Source organism: Phacochoerus africanus, chromosome X (assembly GCF_016906955.1).
Source record: "Phacochoerus africanus isolate WHEZ1 chromosome X, ROS_Pafr_v1, whole genome shotgun sequence".
Taxonomy (NCBI): domain Eukaryota; kingdom Metazoa; phylum Chordata; class Mammalia; order Artiodactyla; family Suidae; genus Phacochoerus; species Phacochoerus africanus.
This window is the reverse complement of record NC_062560.1, coordinates 36,629,020-36,646,143: the sequence shown is the minus strand read 5'-3', so window position 1 is coordinate 36,646,143 and position 17,124 is coordinate 36,629,020. Positions and strand designations below refer to the sequence as shown.

Genomic DNA, 17,124 nt, shown 5'->3' with positions numbered 1-17,124 from the left:
CCACATCTTCCTAATCCAATCATCTGTCATGGACATTTAGCTTGTTTCCATGTCTTGGCTATTGTGAATAGTGCTGCAATGAATATGTGGGTGCATGTCCTTTTCAAGGAAAGTTTGGTCTGGATATATGCCCAAGAGTGGGATTGCTGGATCATAGGGTAGTTCTATGTATAGTTTTCTAAGATACCTCCATACTGTTCTCCATAGTGGATGTACCAATTTACATTCCCACCAACAGTGCAGGAGGGTTCCCTTTTCTCCACACCCTCTCCAGCATTTGTTTTTTTGTGAACTTATTAATGATGGCCTTATTAATAAGATGGACTTAATAATTATTAATAATTAATAAGATGGACTTATTAATGATGGACTGGTGTGAGGTGGTACCTCATAGTATTTTCGATTTGCATTTCTCTAATAATCAGTGATGTTGAGCATTTTTTTCATGTGCCTGTTGTCCATCTGTATATCTTCTTTGGAGAAATGTCTATTCAGGTCTTTTGCCCATTTTTCAATCGGGTTATTGGCTTTTTTGCTATTGAGTTGTGTAAGTTGTTTGTCTATTTTAGAGATTAAGCCCTTGTCCGTTGCATCATTTGAAACTACTTTCTCCCATTCTGTAATTTTTTTTTATGGTTTTCCTTTGTTGTGCAAAAGCTTGTCAGTTTGATTAGGTTCCATTGGTTTATTTTTAACAAATGCAATTTTTTGAGTTTACATAATGTAATGGGCCATCACTTGGATGATCTACATAATTCTGAACAAATATTTTCCAAATGACCAATGTAGATTCACCCCTGGGCAAAAGATTTATTCAAAATGAAGTTTCATGTAACAGTGTCGAAAAGTTCCTTGATGCGGTTTCAGGTTCCACATTGCACCTAACCTTTTAAGGAGCTATCACTTGCGGAGTTTCAATGTAACATCCAAGAATATCCACAATTGTTTGAAAAGTCTACTACCCTTTAAACTCTGTGAGGCTTGATCATCTTCCTATACTTACTTCAACACAGTAAAACACAGGGAAAGTGGAAACAGATATGAGAATCCAGCTGTCTTCTATTAAGTCAGGCATTGAGGACACGTGCATAAACACAAATCAATGTTATCCACTCTATTCATTAACTTTGTTTTGGAATATATAGTTATTTTCATGAAATATAATAGGTTCACTATTGTTAGCTTTAAATTAGTCAGAATCAGAGTTCCCATTGTGGCTCAGCAGTAACAAACCCAATTAATATCCAGGAGGATGTGGGTTTGATCTCAGGCCTCGCTAAGTGGGTTAAGGAACCAGCATTGGCATGGCCTGTAGTATAGGTCGCAGATGCAGCTCAGATCCCACATTGCTATGGCTGTGGTATAGACCAGCAGCTGCAGCTCCGATTTGACCCTAAAAAGCAAAATAACAATAATAATAAATATATAAATATTTCTAAAATTCCTCAGTCTTAATTTCTAATGTGATATATATCACATAAGCAAATATTTTTGAGATCTTTATAATTTATGAGAATGTAAAGAAGCCCTGAGAACAAACGTTCAAATAAGTCTTAGGGAGTTCCCATTGTGGCATAGCAGAAATGAATCCGACTAGGAACCATGAAGTTGCGGATTTGATCCCTGGCCTCGCTCAGCGGGTTGAGGATCCGGCGTTGCCGTGAGCTGTAGTGTAGGTTGCAGACGCGGCTCGGATCCCGCAGTGCTGTGGCTGTGGTGTAGGCCAGCGGCTACAGCTCTGATTCGACCCCTAGCCTGGGAACCTCCATATGCCACACCCATGGGTGCGACCCTAAAAAGACAAAAGACAAAAATAAATAAATAGGTCTTAAGAACCATTTGGAAACTTCCTTTGAGCACTTCTGCCCTCAAACAAAGATGAATAAACCCTGATAAGTTCTTCCTAATCCCTTTCCCCTTTTATCAGCTAGACCCCAAGTCTGACAATTGCCAGATGCCTCTGATTCATTTCATGTAAATGTACATTCCTGGCATGCTTTCCTAAACAAGGGTTTTGTCACTTTGATTAGATTTTTGGATTTGTTTGCTTCCATGATTTGGTTTGGCAAAGAGCCAGGTCATTCCCTTGGGTAGCATTTGTATTCACAAACCAGCTTCTAGAACAGAGGTGGTTCAACTGAATCAGCTGCTGGTTTCTGCCAGCTTCAGAAGACGAGCTCATTCTTTGCCCTTTTTTGAACACCAACTGTTCTACTCAGTATGTTTCTGATAGTGGGATATAATTTTGTTATAAAGGGCCAAAGAAAGTATTAGAAACAATCCATCAAACAAAAGGAGACTAATATTTATTTAGCACTTGCTCTAAGCCAGATACTCTGCAGGAACACTATGAGATGGGCATTAATATTCCCGTTTTACAGATAAGGAGAGCAAGGTTCGATAGTTAGTATATAGCGGAAGAAGTATTAAACCCAGGCCTCAGTGACTCCAAAGACAGATTAATAATCAGAGGATCTGGGTATGTCAAATGCTTTATGGTGGTGCTTTATGGATGTGGGGATAGAGACGCCTCAAACAAGTCTCTAGAATTACCTCATATTAATGACTCTCCAAGTATGGTTTCTGGACCAGCACCATTGGCATTCCTGGGAATGTGTTAAAAATGCAGATTCTCCGAGTTCTCTTGTGGTGCAGTAGGTTAAGGATCCCGCGTTGTCACTGCAGCAGTTTGGGTCAATACTATAGAGTGGGTTCCATCCCTGGCCCAGGAACTGGAACATCTACATGCCTTGGATGTGGCCAAAAATAAAAAAACTGCAGATTCTCAGGCCCCAATCCATATACCTGCCAAATAAGTAGCTTTGGGGGAGTCAGGAAGCCAATGCAACGGGCCGACCAACTAAACAGCTGCCAGAGTTGCTGACCTATAAAGGTGTTAAAATATCACAAATAAATCTGCCCTATTTTGTCAGTTGATTCAGATCTACTCTTCACTGGGGAAAGTAAACTGGTCTCCTACTCCATGCACCTAATAATTTCCTCATTATGAATTTGAACATGTGACAGGAAAATAACTCTTGTTATTTATAATGTTCTGCTTCCTTCTGAGAAAGACTGATCCTGGTGATGGGGAAAGTTTTGCTTGCTCAAGCACGAGCTTCGTCACCATTTGTCTAATGGCCTCTTATCTTCCTACTCCTCCCTTGATGCCTTGAAGCACAGTACAGACCTCTGAAAAATCTTATTCTTGGATCGCCTTAGCTCAGATTCCCTAGAAGCAGAGCCCACAGTGGGGCTTCCTGTGCAAATGTGTTACTGAGGACGCACTCTCAGGAGAAGAGAAGCAGGGGCAGTCGGTTAAATGAACATCAGGGGGAGCCGACCAAGGATATGATCTCAGATATTAGCCTCAACCTGATCCCATGGGGAGCTCTGGAGCATGAATTTCACCACAAGGTTGGTCCCGCCTACAAGGAAGGGAGCCAAGTTTCCACACACCCCTCTCTCAGTTACTCATTGACCGTGAATTGCCAGTGGTGGGGTGAGGGTTGGCCTCTAACCTCTTGGGCTAAGTGGTTCCTGATGGCTGAGAGTAAAGCTTCAAGAAAAAAGGGAGGCTGTAAGCCATTAGCATCCAGGCCTGACAGCAGCTGGGGGATAGGCGAAGTCAAGGAAAAGGCCTCAGGATGGGGCACCAACAGCACCTGCATGAGGGCTCTTTGGATCTTTGTTCATTTCTCTGAATAAATGTATCCATCTCTGCTTAGGTGCGAACCCTCCCATCTGCTGGCCTCGCAGAATCATAGTCCCAGACCAGCCTGTTTCCTGTGCCCCACTCAGCCTATGAGGGAATTAGATCAAGCAGCTCCATTTGTAGGGTCTCGGATCGTTTGCAGAGGGGAGCTGAACCCACGTATCATCCTTCCCTGTAGAATATCTTAGAAACATTTTGTTGTTATTTCCTCTTTCCTCCTATTGTAAAATGAAAGGATAATCTATGTTATTTCTAAGCCTCATGCCCAGTTTAAAAATTCCTTTGCCTAATGATTTTGCTCCAAAAAGAGCCTAATGAGTTTCACCAAAATGTTGCTTAGAAACTAAAACTAGTGCCATTGATATGTCAGGCACTATTCAAACGGAAAAGATTTCGTCCCTGTGAAGGATTTCACTTCCATTTGCTCTGACCAAGATTCTTTCTATCAAGAATTGATACTAAATTTTCTGGACAATTCTTAGGGATGAATTTCTTTAAAATATTAAAGAACCGCAGAGTTGATCTCAAATTCCCGCCTCAATGATCTGTGTCATATATTTGCCACATAAAGATGCACAGACACCATCATTTCCATTATGGAATCTTTATGATATTGTGATACAAACTGAGGCAAAACACCGGAAACCTCACTGAAGTGTCCCCATGTGTCTCATTTAATCAAGTGCAAGGTGATATTGAAAAAAAATGCTTGATGTAATTAATTGATGGTAGGGCTGCTGGTACCAGATACTAGCTCTTTGTATGACTTAAAACAAGGCACCTATTCAGGCTTATAAAATACTGAAAAGTATCCCCTCTGGTGGATGGACAGTCTACAACAAAAGTCACTCCCCTCTCCTGGCTGTAAAGCCTATAAGGAGGTAACTAAAGTGTAGACCAGGTTTTAACCTTTACTCGTGTCTTTTACCCAAGACCTTTACACAGAGTCTATCTTGCATGTCAGTATATGGGGTTCCTGGTTGTAGGAGCCCCATCATTGTGACTTGACTGGTTTTCCACTCTTTGATATGACCTTTCATATTTGTCACCAACCCTACAAAATTGGTGAGTGGTGCCATGTCTCAAGACGTGCTGCAACCATCTCCATAATCTCGACACTGATGGGAACATCCAAGACAAAAAGGCCCCCCAAAGAATGTGTTCTGGATGTATGTATCTTTCTTCCTTTTTATTATGTGAGATTTGCTTTGGAACTTTGGCCTTGGACCAAGCAGCCCTCACCATTTTAACTGAAGGTCTAGGGTCACTTATTTGTTTAGGAGGTCTGCTATGGCATTGCCATGCTAATCTAGGCAGGTCTTTCTACCTGGGCATTTTGCAATAGTCAAATCATTCAGCTCAACATTCGTTCAAAATATCTGACTTTGAATTAGTTTACTAAAGTTCCTAGAAACTTATCACTGCAGAAAAAAACTAACAACTGATAATTCTTCCCCACCATTGAAATCATTGCAGTGTAACCACATGATATTTTTCCCTCCAATGTTACAATGAAGAAAGCCTGGAAGAAAGGAGTTCTTTGGCCAGTTATATTAATTAAGTTGATAGGATCTGTTATGTGCACCAGCGATCCAAGGGGTCATTGCTGGAGTTTTTGTTGATCTCTGTCATTGCAGCAGTTACATAGGAAAGGGAATGAGGGGGGAAAGGGTAAAAAGAAACAGAAGATAAAATAGCTTTAAAAAATAATACTAAATGTTCCTTCCCTGTTGTCTTTATTTCCAATAATAGACATAATGTCTTCTTAAGATGAAAAGTTAAGAAAGCAAATTCATTCCAACAGGTTTGGGTTGAGAACAGTGTTGAATTGTGTGTTTATAAAAAAGAAAGCTTTGGGACTTTTTGAAGTAAAGTGACTACATCTTGGCAAGAATATGATACAAGTTCTTTCTGATTGAGGGAAGAAGATGATACCTTATATTTGGTTCAAAGACTAGCCAGTAAAGAGCTGAGAGCTCATTACCGTGGGAGACCATTTAGAAAGCAGAAGGAGGACGTTCTCTTTTAGCACAGCGGGTTAAGGGTCTGGTGTTGCCACAATTGCAGCTGGGGTTCGATTCCTGGCCCAGGAACTTCACATGCCTCAGATGTGGAAAAAAAAAAAGAAAGAAAAGAAAGAAAAGAAAAAGAAAGTCGAAAGATACTCAGGATTGTGGGAGTTCTCGTCGTGGCTCAGCAGAAACGAATCTGACTAGGAACCATGAGGTTGCTAGTTCGATCCGTGGCCTCGAACAGTGGGTTACAGATCTGGCATTGCCATGAGCTGTGGTGTAGGTCGCAGTCGCAGCTTGGATCTGACATTGCTGTGGTTGTGGCTTAGGCCTTCGGCTGCAGCTCCAATTGAACCCCTAGCCTGGGAACTTCCATATGCCACAGGTGTGGCCCTAAAAAAAGGCAAAAAAAAAAAAAAAAAGAAAGATACTCAGGATTATGTCCTTTGTATGTAGGCTGTTTGAGGGAGAGCTTCTCACAATCCACATGGCACCTTCTGGTTAAATTGTTCTTAGACCCTCTGCTGCAAGTAGAAACCCCACTCTTTCTTTCTCAGGTGCTTATAATAAATAACCATAAACATGAAAGTCACCTTTGATATTTACTAGAAAAATTTATTTTTCCTGTAATATTATGAAGCTTCCCCCCCCCTGTGAAATATGCTGTATTGCATCTTCCTTGCAAATCTAATTTTTAATTCATCTCTTACTCATTGAAGTCATAGCTGTCTACTGAAGAATATCAGTCAACCAGGCTGGAAGCATTTTTCAAATAATAGAAATGGAATGTAAAGATAATCACTTTTCTTGTCCTCTGTAAACTTTTTTTATTTTATTTATTTATTTATTTATTTATTTATTTATTTATTTATTTTGTCTTTTCGTCTTTTTAGGGCTGCACTCGCAGCATATGGAGGTTCCCAGGCTAGGGGTCCAATCAGAGCTGTTGCTGCCGGCCTACGCCACAGTCACAGCAACGCCAGATCCGAGCCACGTCTGTGACCTACACCACAGCTCACGGAACGCCGGATCCTTGACCCACTGAGTGAGGCCAGGGATTAACCCACAACCTCATGTTTCTTAGTCGGATTCGTTTCCGCTGAGCCACGACAGGAACTCCTAAACTCTTTTTTTTTTTTAAGTTTCATTTATTTAACATTTGAACTAAAGATTTCAAATTATATCGTAATAATTCAACAATACAAATTTTGTTCACCCACAAGAGACATCTAGCTTTAATCGCATAATAATCCAGTAAAGCAAATTTTTATTATCTTGAAGCAAAATTAGAGGGAAAAATGGGCTGAAATGTGGCAAGCAGTAAATTTATGGAACTATCCCGTGTGTGGTGTGATGAGATGCATGACAAGCACAGACATGAAAAAATTAAATTTCTCCTGCTGGAGAATTTGAACCTACAAAGGTGTCACTAATGGATCTTATGTTCCTAGCTACATAGGCATGGTTCTACCACTTGTTCACAAAGGCTTCTTTAGGTTTGTTACATTAAGTATTCATTACAGAAAAGAGATGTGTGCTCTCAAAGGACCCTCTTTCCCCAAATGACTGGAAAAAACTCCAGAGTTTGGACACAATTATAGTTGTTGTCTAAGAATTTCATCATTTCCTCCACACATGAATGTCTATCTACCTCATTTGCCTGAAAATTGCACTACATCAGCAAGATGGATCATTTAGCTTCCTTGTTGGTCCTGGGGGATATGAGCACAGCCCACAGATCTACCAGCAGCTGACTGCCTGGTAAATGTTTACTTATAAATTAGCGTGGGTGATAATTTATTAAGGCAATAAGCATAGATTACATTTAATGGCTTAGGCATTATGTGTTATGAACGCAGTATTTTATGTTTAGTTGAAGCAAATGTATATGGTTATTAATATGGTACCCAAATGTAACTCAGAAATTGTGAATTGGAAAGTTTAAACCAAGTTAAGCCACATATGACAGTGCACAAGCACTTAAATTAAGGGCTTTAGGGAGGTTTCACAATGGCAAAGCAATATCATATCATTCACCTATACAATGCATCAGGATCTGTTTATTTCTTAGATTCTCTTCTCCTTCCCTTATCAACTGACTCATTCTGCTACAGAAGAACATGGTTTCCCTCTTGACAAGCATCACGGCATCAAAACTTTGGCTTCTGGAGCTGAGGCGAGTAATCTGTCAGCAGAGACACCATGACAGCCTGGGATGACACACATAGAAAGAGAAAGAAAGAAATGGGTAAACATTAGCAAGAGTTGCTTAGTCACTTAGGGAAGGTGATCCAGGTCGCAACTTTGAAAGTCTGCAGTTGAAAGGTGTTTTCCCAAGGAAAGGATAAAGGGACAGTTCCAATAAAGGGAGGTCAAGAAGGATCAGGCTGACTCAAATATATACAAACGCCATGCTCATTTAGGCCTCATTCCAGGACTAGTAGGGGAGAGAGCTGAAATAAGGTACCAAGACAGTAGCCATGATTGGATTTTCCAGGCATAAGTGAAATCTAGGAATTGGCTGGTTTTAGAGAAATGGAATCTCTCCCATCCATGTTTACACTGCGGTTTGGGTATTTGTAACCTAGAGAAGTTTAGAATAAATCAAATGTAGACTAGTAAACGTAAATCATTTGAGTTCATGCATAATGTCTTTCTGAAATCTGGGTCCTCATGAAAGAATGTTTATAAGCAAGAGTACAGCTGCCCATTAGGCTGTCAGTTTCAAATGGGAGTTTTCACTTTTACTCTTCCCGACTTCCACAGTAATGACCATAGTAATAGTATCAGGAACAGTGATGGCAAATGCTTCTCGAGTGCTTACTACATTCCAGACGAAGTGCGTTATCCCATGCTAGTCGGCTAAGAAATATTTGCCAGGCAGTGTGCTACGTGCTACAGTGAGATAGAAAGACATGTTATGCACTGTCTCCTTTAACACAACAACCATCTAAATCGGCTTCTGTTATTAGCATTTATAGATGAGGAACTTAATCCTGGAAACAACACAGAGTATAGAACTGGGTTTGGAGCCAGGTTTCTCTGACTCCCCTCTTAAGAGGTAGTTTTACTGCCTTTGCAGGTGCTTGCTCTTTCTTTCTGACCACACCGTACTTGTGTCCCTAGCCATATCAGAAGTGCAGGTTTTATATTTCACATGTGCTCATTGCATGTAGTTATTGAACAGTTCCCATGGGCCGAGCCCTGTGCTGACTGCTTTCTGTGCATCACACTACTTAGTATCCTTTCCCACTTGTGTGAGGTAGTAAGAGAGAGAAGATACAGCTGAGGAAAATGAAGCATAGCTGTTTTCCTGAGAGACAGTCCTAAGGGATGGATCTGAACCCGCTTGTCCTAGATCTTGACCATGATGCCCAAAGGACTCCTGCCTCATTTACTCCCCACCACCTTGCCAAGCTCCTTCTACTTTACTCCCATTTTCATATGGATAAACTAGGCTTCGAAGAGTTATGGTGCTCGCCCAACGTCACACAGAGAGCCAGAATTTTAACCTGGTTCCCAAAGCCCATGTTCGAGAGCCAACCAATACTCGATATTGCCTTCAGGCTAAAAAATGCATTGAACATGTATTTGGGTATTTCTCAAGTACCATGCTGGGTATAATGAAGAACCTTCCACATAAGATCAATGCTCTTATGAGGGTGTTTTCATTACAGGGAGGGGACAGGCAACAAACAAATAGTGATCAATGTCCATTAGAAAAAGTAGTGATAAATGTCATTAGAAAAGAAAATTAAAAATGGGATAAAGGATGGGAATTCTCTTGTGGCACAGCAGGTTAGGGGTCCGGTGTTGTCACTGCAGTGGTTGAGTCACTGCTATGGTGTGGGTTTGATCCCTGGTGCAGGAATTTTGACATGCTACCGGCACAGCCAAAAAAGAAACAAACAAACAATCCCCCCCCCCAAAAAAAAACCCCACAAGATAAAGTAGGCTGGGGAACCACTTAAGAGCAGGTGGCCAGGGAAGACCTTAATGAAGAATGACATTTAAGCTGAGATCTGAATGACAAGAAGAAAACAGGGAGGTCAAACTCTCGGATAAGAACATCTTCCTGGTAAAATACTTAAAGCTTTTTTCTGGGTTCTTGGGACCATATATCTAGTTTGGTTTGCTTGTGTTTATTTGTTTGTTTGTTTTGTCACGCTCACGGCATGTGGAAGTTCCCAGACCAGGGATCGAACCCGCACCACAGCAGTGACCCAAGCTACTGTAGTGACACTGCCAGATCCCCAACCCGCTGCACCACAAGAAAACTCCTGGTTTGGTACTTAATGGTCATTGCATGGTCACACTTATTTTCAGATGTTAAATCTTAGAAAGTCAATTTGGAGTAGACTTGCCAGATTGAGTTAAATAAATAAATACAAATTGACATTTTTAGACAAACAACAATTTTTCTAAACTATAAATATGTCCCCAATATTACATGGGACATATCTGTACTAAATAATTATTTATTGTTTATCTGAAATTGCAGTTTAACTGGGTATCCTGTATTTTATCTGGCCCCCCTAACTTGGAGAGAAGAGATGATAAAATACTCTGAATTACATCCACAATGGTGTGGTGTATCTAAGGCTCATCCTGCAGTGCTTTGAAGTGTCAGATTTTCTTTAACAGGGTTTCTTGAGGTTGCTTTAACTACAGTAAAATTTGTGGGCAGAGGAAGAAACCCACCTGACTTTTTGTGAGTCCTACAGCCTTACTAACTATTGCAAAATACAAAAGCAAACTTTTTCAGGAGGAAAGGGGTGTGTGTGTGTGTGCGTGTGTGTGTGTGTGTGTGTTTAAACAACAAGATCCAAAGGACGGTGCACTACGAATAGAATGATGTGATTACTGGAGTGTTCTGAAAGCACAGCTGGAAATCGCCCAGCAAGGACGGCTTAAAAAGCTGCTCCGAGTGCTGAAAGAGTACACTTTTGCTTTAAAATTTTTATATGCCTTTAGAACAAGCCCTTCACCTTATTTAGTTATTACATTCGTCATCATGGGCCCTCAGTACCTGAGGCTAGATTGTATCTTTCCTTCTTTCTTCTGTCCTGATTTTAAATGAAACTGTGCGTGTGGAAATCATTCTCCAGATAGTGGTGCTGTCCAGTAGGACTTTCTGCCATGATGGAAATGTCCTGTATCCGTGCCGTCCAATACAAGTAGTGTAGCCACCAGCCATATGTAGCTATCGAGCACTTAAATGTGGTTAGTATGTCAGAGGAATTGAATCTTATATTTTATTATATGGTAATTCACTTAAGTCTAAATTTAAATAGCCACATGCGCCTAGTGGCTACTGTATTGGATTGGGAAATTCTAGAGAAAAACAAGTATTGTGCCTTTAGAACATTCCAGAAAGATTTATTTCAGCAATTCAGAGCCTAAATGCCATTCTAAATAAGCTTCTAAGAATAATCTGTTCACCTTTAAAGTAGGAACTTAGACTAGACAATCTCTAAGGTCTCATCCCACTTGAAAATGCCATGCTCCAATGAATTGTATAGACTGTGCGGGGAAGACACAATATTCTTTTTTTTGTCCTTTATCTCCAATGCCTGGCAGAGGGTCTGGCACAGAGTAGGTGCCCAGTATATGGTTGCTGAAATGAACTTGACTCAGTGGTATCTCCAAATCATCTGGCTCAGAGACATAAAGAGGACAGCATGTGTGTCACCGACTCCATTCCAGAATCCATGTCAGGCATCTCTAGTCAGTTATGCCACTCTTCCTTTCCAAGACCACAGGCAGGCTTAGAACCTTCTGAACATAGGACTCTAAGTAACCTATTGATGAGATTGAGGATGTAAGATTGCAAGTCGTTTGCCATCTGTACAGCTTGATCTGCTTATTTTATATGTGAGGAAACTGGGACTTTGAGAAGTAATTCTTACCCAAGATGTCACAGCTGACTAGGATCAAAAACAGAGCATTCAAGCTCTCCTTACTCCCAGTTGAGTATTCTTTCTATTTTATATTCTCTACTTTCTTTTTAATATGGCTACGCCTCTCGAGTTCTTTAAAATATATTTTCCCATTAGGGGAAATGGGTAACTCAGGAAAGTGGAAATATGGTAGAAAATGAGAGGGCATAAGGTTTCACCGTGTGTGTGTGTGTGTGTGTGTGTGTGTGTATGCAGATTTTATATATGTGTGTGTGTGAGTATCCTTGTAAACATTTGAACTGTATGAATACATTACGTACTTAATTTTTAAGTAAATTCAATTTAAATATGTGTTTAATAAGCTCTTTAAAAATTCAAAAGTGCAAAGCATCTTCATAAATGATCTTTTAGAAAGCTTACTTTTACTCTTACCAAAGTGGGTATAGAGGGAACATACCTCAACATAATAAAAGCCATTTATGACAAACCCACAGCAAATACAACACTCAACAATGAAAAGCTGAAAGCCTTCCCACTAAAATCTGGAACAAGACAAGGATGCCCATTCTCACCACTGTTATTCAACATAGTATTGGAAGTCCTAGCCACAGCAGTCAGACAAACAAAAGAAATAAAAGGCATCCAAATAGGAAGAGAAAAGATAAAACTGTCACTGTATGCAGACGACATGAAACTATATACAGAAAACCCAAGGACTCAACCCCAAAATTACTTGAACTGATCAACACATTCAGCAAAGTAGCAAGATATAAGATTAACATTCAGAAATCAATCACATTTCTGTATACTAACAATGAAATATTAGAAAAGGAATACAAAAATACAGTACCTTTAAAAATTGCACCCAAGAAAATCAAATACTTGGGAATGAACCTGACCAAGGAGGTGAGAGACTTATATGCTGAGAACCATAAAACATTAATCAAGGAAATCAAAGAAGATATAAAGAAATGGAAAGATGTCCAATGCTCCTGGGCCGGAAAACTTAATATTGTAAAAATGGCCATACTACCCAAAGCGATCTACAGATGCAATGCAATCCCTATCAAATTTCTCCTGACATTTTTCGCAGAACTGGAATAAATATCCAAAAATTTATATGGAACCACAAAAGACCCAGAATTGCCAAAGTAATTCTGAGGAATAAAAACCAAGCAGGAGGCATATCTTTCCCAGACTTCAGGCAATATTACAAAGCCACAGTCATCAAGACAGTATGGGACTGGTACCAAAACAGATATACAGACCAATGGAACAGAATAGAGAACCCAGAAATAAACCCAGACATCCACGGTCAATTCATCTTTGACAAAGGAGGCAAGAACATCAAATGGGAAAGTGACGGTCTTTTCAGCAAGTATTGCTGGGAAACCTGGCCAGCTGCATGCAAATCAGTGAAACTAGAACACACCCTCACACCATGCACAAAAATGGCTGAAAGACTTAAATGTAAGACAAGACATCATAAAACTCCTGGAAGAGAACATAGGCAAAACATTCTCTGATATCACCCTTACAAATGTTTTCTCAGGTCAGTCTCCCAAAACAACAGAAATAAAAGCAAAAATAAACCAAAGGGACCTAATCAAATGGACAAGATTTTGCACAACAAAGGAAACCAAAACGAAAACAAAAAGACAACTTACCGAATGGGAGAAAAATAGTTTCAAATGATGCAACGGACAAGGGCTTAATCTCTAGAATATACAAGCAGCTGATAAAACTCAACAGAAAAAAAAGCCAACAACCCAATGGAAAAATGGGCAAAAGACCTGAATAGACATTTCTCCAAGGAAGATATACAGATGGCCAACAAGCACATGAAACAATGCTCAACATCCCTGATTATTAGAGAAATGCAAATCAAAGCTACTATGAGGTACCACTTCACACCAGTCAGAATGGCCATCATTAGTAAGTCCACAAATAAATGCTGGCGGGGGTGTGGTGAAAAGGGAACCCTCCTGCACTGTTGGTGGGAATCTAAGCTGGTACAACCACTATGGAAAACAGTATGGAGATACCTTAGAAAACTATACATAGAACTACCATATAACCCAGCAATCCCACTCTTGGCCGTATTTCCAGACAAAACTTTCCTTGAAAAAGACACATGCACCTGTATGTTCATTGCAGCACTATTCACAATAGCCAGGACAAGGAAACAACCCAAATGTCCATCGATAGATGATTGGATTAGGAAGATGTGGTATATATACACATAAAAAAGAACAATTTGCAGCAACATGGATGGAACTAGAGACTCTCATCCTGAGTGAAGTAAGTCAGAAAGATAAAGACAAATACCGTATGATATCACTTATATCTGGAATCTAATATATGGCACAAATGAACCTTTCCACAGAAAAGAAAGTCATGGACTTGGAGAACAGACTTGTGGTTGCCAAGGGGAGTGGGAGGGAGTGGGATGGTCTGGGAGTCTGGGGTTAATAGATGCAGACTATTGCATTTGGAATGGATGGGCAATGAGATCATGCTGAATAGCAATGGGAACTGTGTCTAATCACTTGTGAAGAATCTATACATGTATGTGTAACGGGGTTACCACACTGTACAGGAGAAAATTGACAGAACAGTGTAAACCAGCTATAATGGAAAAAATAAAAGTCATTATAAAAAAAAAGAAAGCTTACTTTTAGTTTTTCCCCCGTGGATTTCTAAAAGGTACCTGTTTTAACAGGTTTGGGTTGATTTATCTCTGTAACTTCGGTCATCTTATGATAAAGAAAAGAGCTTGAGGAAAATTTTTTGCTATTTTTCTGAGGTACGTGATTGGAGAGCTTATATTTGTTTTTTTTTGTCATCTGGATCTTTGCTACTCAAAACGTAGTCTGCAGGATGGCAGCCTCTGTATTACCTGGTTGCTTGTTAGAAATGCTAACTCTTGGGCCTGTCTCAGACCAAATCTAAATCTGCACTTTAACAAGATTCCTAGGTGATTCAAATGGACATTAAAGCTTCAGAGGCACCGGTCTAAATGACATGACAATTGCCATTTTGGCCAAAGTTAGTGTCCTGAGATGGCAAGCTGGAAGGTACATTTAAAAAAAAAAAAACCAAATCATCCCTCTTATTAGATATGGAAAATTTAGGCCTGATATACAACTTTGCATTGCAAAGGGAGTCATGATTAGCTTCCAGTCAGCCATAGGGGAGCTCAAATCTCTGCTGGTCACTGCACTAGATCAACAGTGAAGATGATAATGGTCATCATAATATAATAACAATATTCACAGTGTATTAGATAACATACTAAGTGTTTTATGTGTATTATTTTAATGCTCACAATAACCCTATCTAAATCCATGTATAGATTATATAAATAACTAGCAGATAGTCCTTTCCAGCTTGTTTTAATTGACTCCATAGATTGAAACTACATTTCCCAGATTCCCTTGCAGCTGGGGTGCAGGCCTGCCTCTTGGAGCTCCAAGCTCTAGACTTAGAACCCCAAGTGAACAACATGTAGAGGAAGCTATCTCTGGCAGATTGGATCTTCTGGCCCATATGCACGTGGAGGTATCTGGTTCAGCTGGGGAAGCTATACTGGAGTATCTGGCATTTAGTTTCCAGGGCATTAGGTACCAGGCCATGGGTGGTTCTATCAGTGGTGTTTTGGCTACAAAAGAACCACAGTGTTGCTGGGCAATTTTCCTGCCGATGTTGTTTCTGAATATGGTGTACAAGAATGATTCACTGCACCCTCTTTCCCCACATTAGTTCAGTAAGGTGCCTAATGTCTTCTAACAGATTCTTATATATCTGCCTGGAGTGGATTCTATTGTTTGCCGGTAAGACCCTGGCTGGTGTAGTAACTGAGACTAGTTAAATCACTAAAAGCTAAAAAAAAAAATGGTGGTACTAACTTATGGCTCTTGAGTATTCCATTTTTCAGAGAAGAAAGTGATGTTTAGGATGTTGTAAAGCAGAGATATGACGTTAGTATTTCCTAAAATAGCTGGGATGAAAATGAAACTACTCGTGTTTTGTTGAAGGGACTAACAATGTTTAAGATTAGTCTTGCTGCAATGTTGGAAATGTTCTATACCTAAAAACAAAGGTAGCCGTGTGGCTAAAGCCAGTAGAGAAGCAAAACGATTACCTAGGCAAGGAATGAAAAGAAGAAAGAGAGGAGGAAGGAAAGACAATTTCTTTGAATACCTACTTTGTGTCAGACCCTGAATTAGGGGCTTCTCTAAACATTAACAAGGGGACTATAAAATTTTGGTATAAGAATTATACAGCTCAAAGGGTGGGGAAAAATGTATACATGTAAGGATAACTTGATCCCCTTGCTGTACAGTGGAAAAATAAAATAAAAAAAATAAAATAAAAATTAAAAAAAAGAATTATACAGCTTATAATGGTTGGCAGGCAATGGTAGGTAGCGCTCAAGATGATCAAGAACATAAGACTTTGGACTAAAATAGATATATTTAGTTGGGGGTCACTTTTACTCCATTAAAAGTACACTGTAAATGCTTTCAGCAACAACAATCTATTCTGAGCCTTCTGGAAAAAAATATATATGCCACATAGGAAGTTCCCTGGTGGCAAAACGTCACCACTGTGGCTCTGGTTACAGCTGTGGTGCAGGTTCGATCCATGGCCCAGGAACTTCTGCATGCTGCAGGTATGGCCAAAATAAAAAAGAAGCCATTGGAGTTCCTGCTGTGGAATAATGGGTTAAGGATTCGTCTTAACTCTAACTGGTGTTGCTGTAGCTGTGGCTTGGATTTGATCCCTGGCCTGGGAACTTCCATGTGTCGCAGGTGGCCAAAAAAAAAAAAATAATCATTGCCATATGAGCAAATGATGTATGCGGATAATCCCAGGTGCTTATTATTTACCAAAAGGAATGAAGGACCAAGTTGGGGCCACACAGAGAACTGCCTATCCTCCAGTCCCCATCGCTTGCTTACCATGATTGTCCACTTTCTGTTTTCAGCCTCCGGGAATACAAGTGATTGTGGAGAGTAAAACACTTCATCGTCCACTTCTTCTGGCTTTCTGGGCAGGCAGTGTAAAAATGTCCAGTCAGAGGCAGCAACTTCCGCAGTCTAAAGAAGAGATGAGAATAAGACTGTGTTTTGACTCTTACATGCAGCTATCAATGTCATCTTCTTCAGAGTCAGAGTCTTGGAGTCAGAGGTCAATGCGAAGGGAGAGAGAGGGGGGCGCACAGTGAGGGCTTAAGCTAAAAGCACCCAGTGGAAATGGATATGGTACTTGCAACTTATGGAACTTCCTAGTCCTTTTTTTTTTTTTTGATTTGGGAGATCATCATTCCAAATTAAACCACTAACTCGGTTTTCTGGTATCCTGTCTAGTGGGACAGTGGGACACTTCAGTAAAGAAGTCTACGAGGGTAACATGTGGCTGGTAGTAAAAGTCACCACTTACACCCCAATGTATTTTAAAGGTTGCTTCTATGTGATCACGTTATATTTTTAGC

At 40.1% G+C, this 17,124-nt stretch overlaps 1 protein-coding gene across 1 annotated transcript in view; it reads right to left on the bottom strand.

Annotated features, from left to right (window-relative positions):
• Nucleotides 1-6,902: 6,902 nt before the first annotated feature.
• OTC (ornithine transcarbamylase) overlaps nt 6,903-17,124 on the bottom strand; it is a 67,297-nt gene continuing 57,075 nt past the window's right edge. The window contains exons 9-10 of the mRNA XM_047764630.1: nt 16,592-16,729; nt 6,903-7,937 (exon numbers count right to left, since the gene is read on the bottom strand). Of these exons, the coding sequence (XP_047620586.1) occupies nt 7,878-7,937; nt 16,592-16,729 (198 nt within the window). The 3' untranslated portion in view covers nt 6,903-7,877. The remainder of the gene's footprint in view (nt 7,938-16,591; nt 16,730-17,124) is intronic.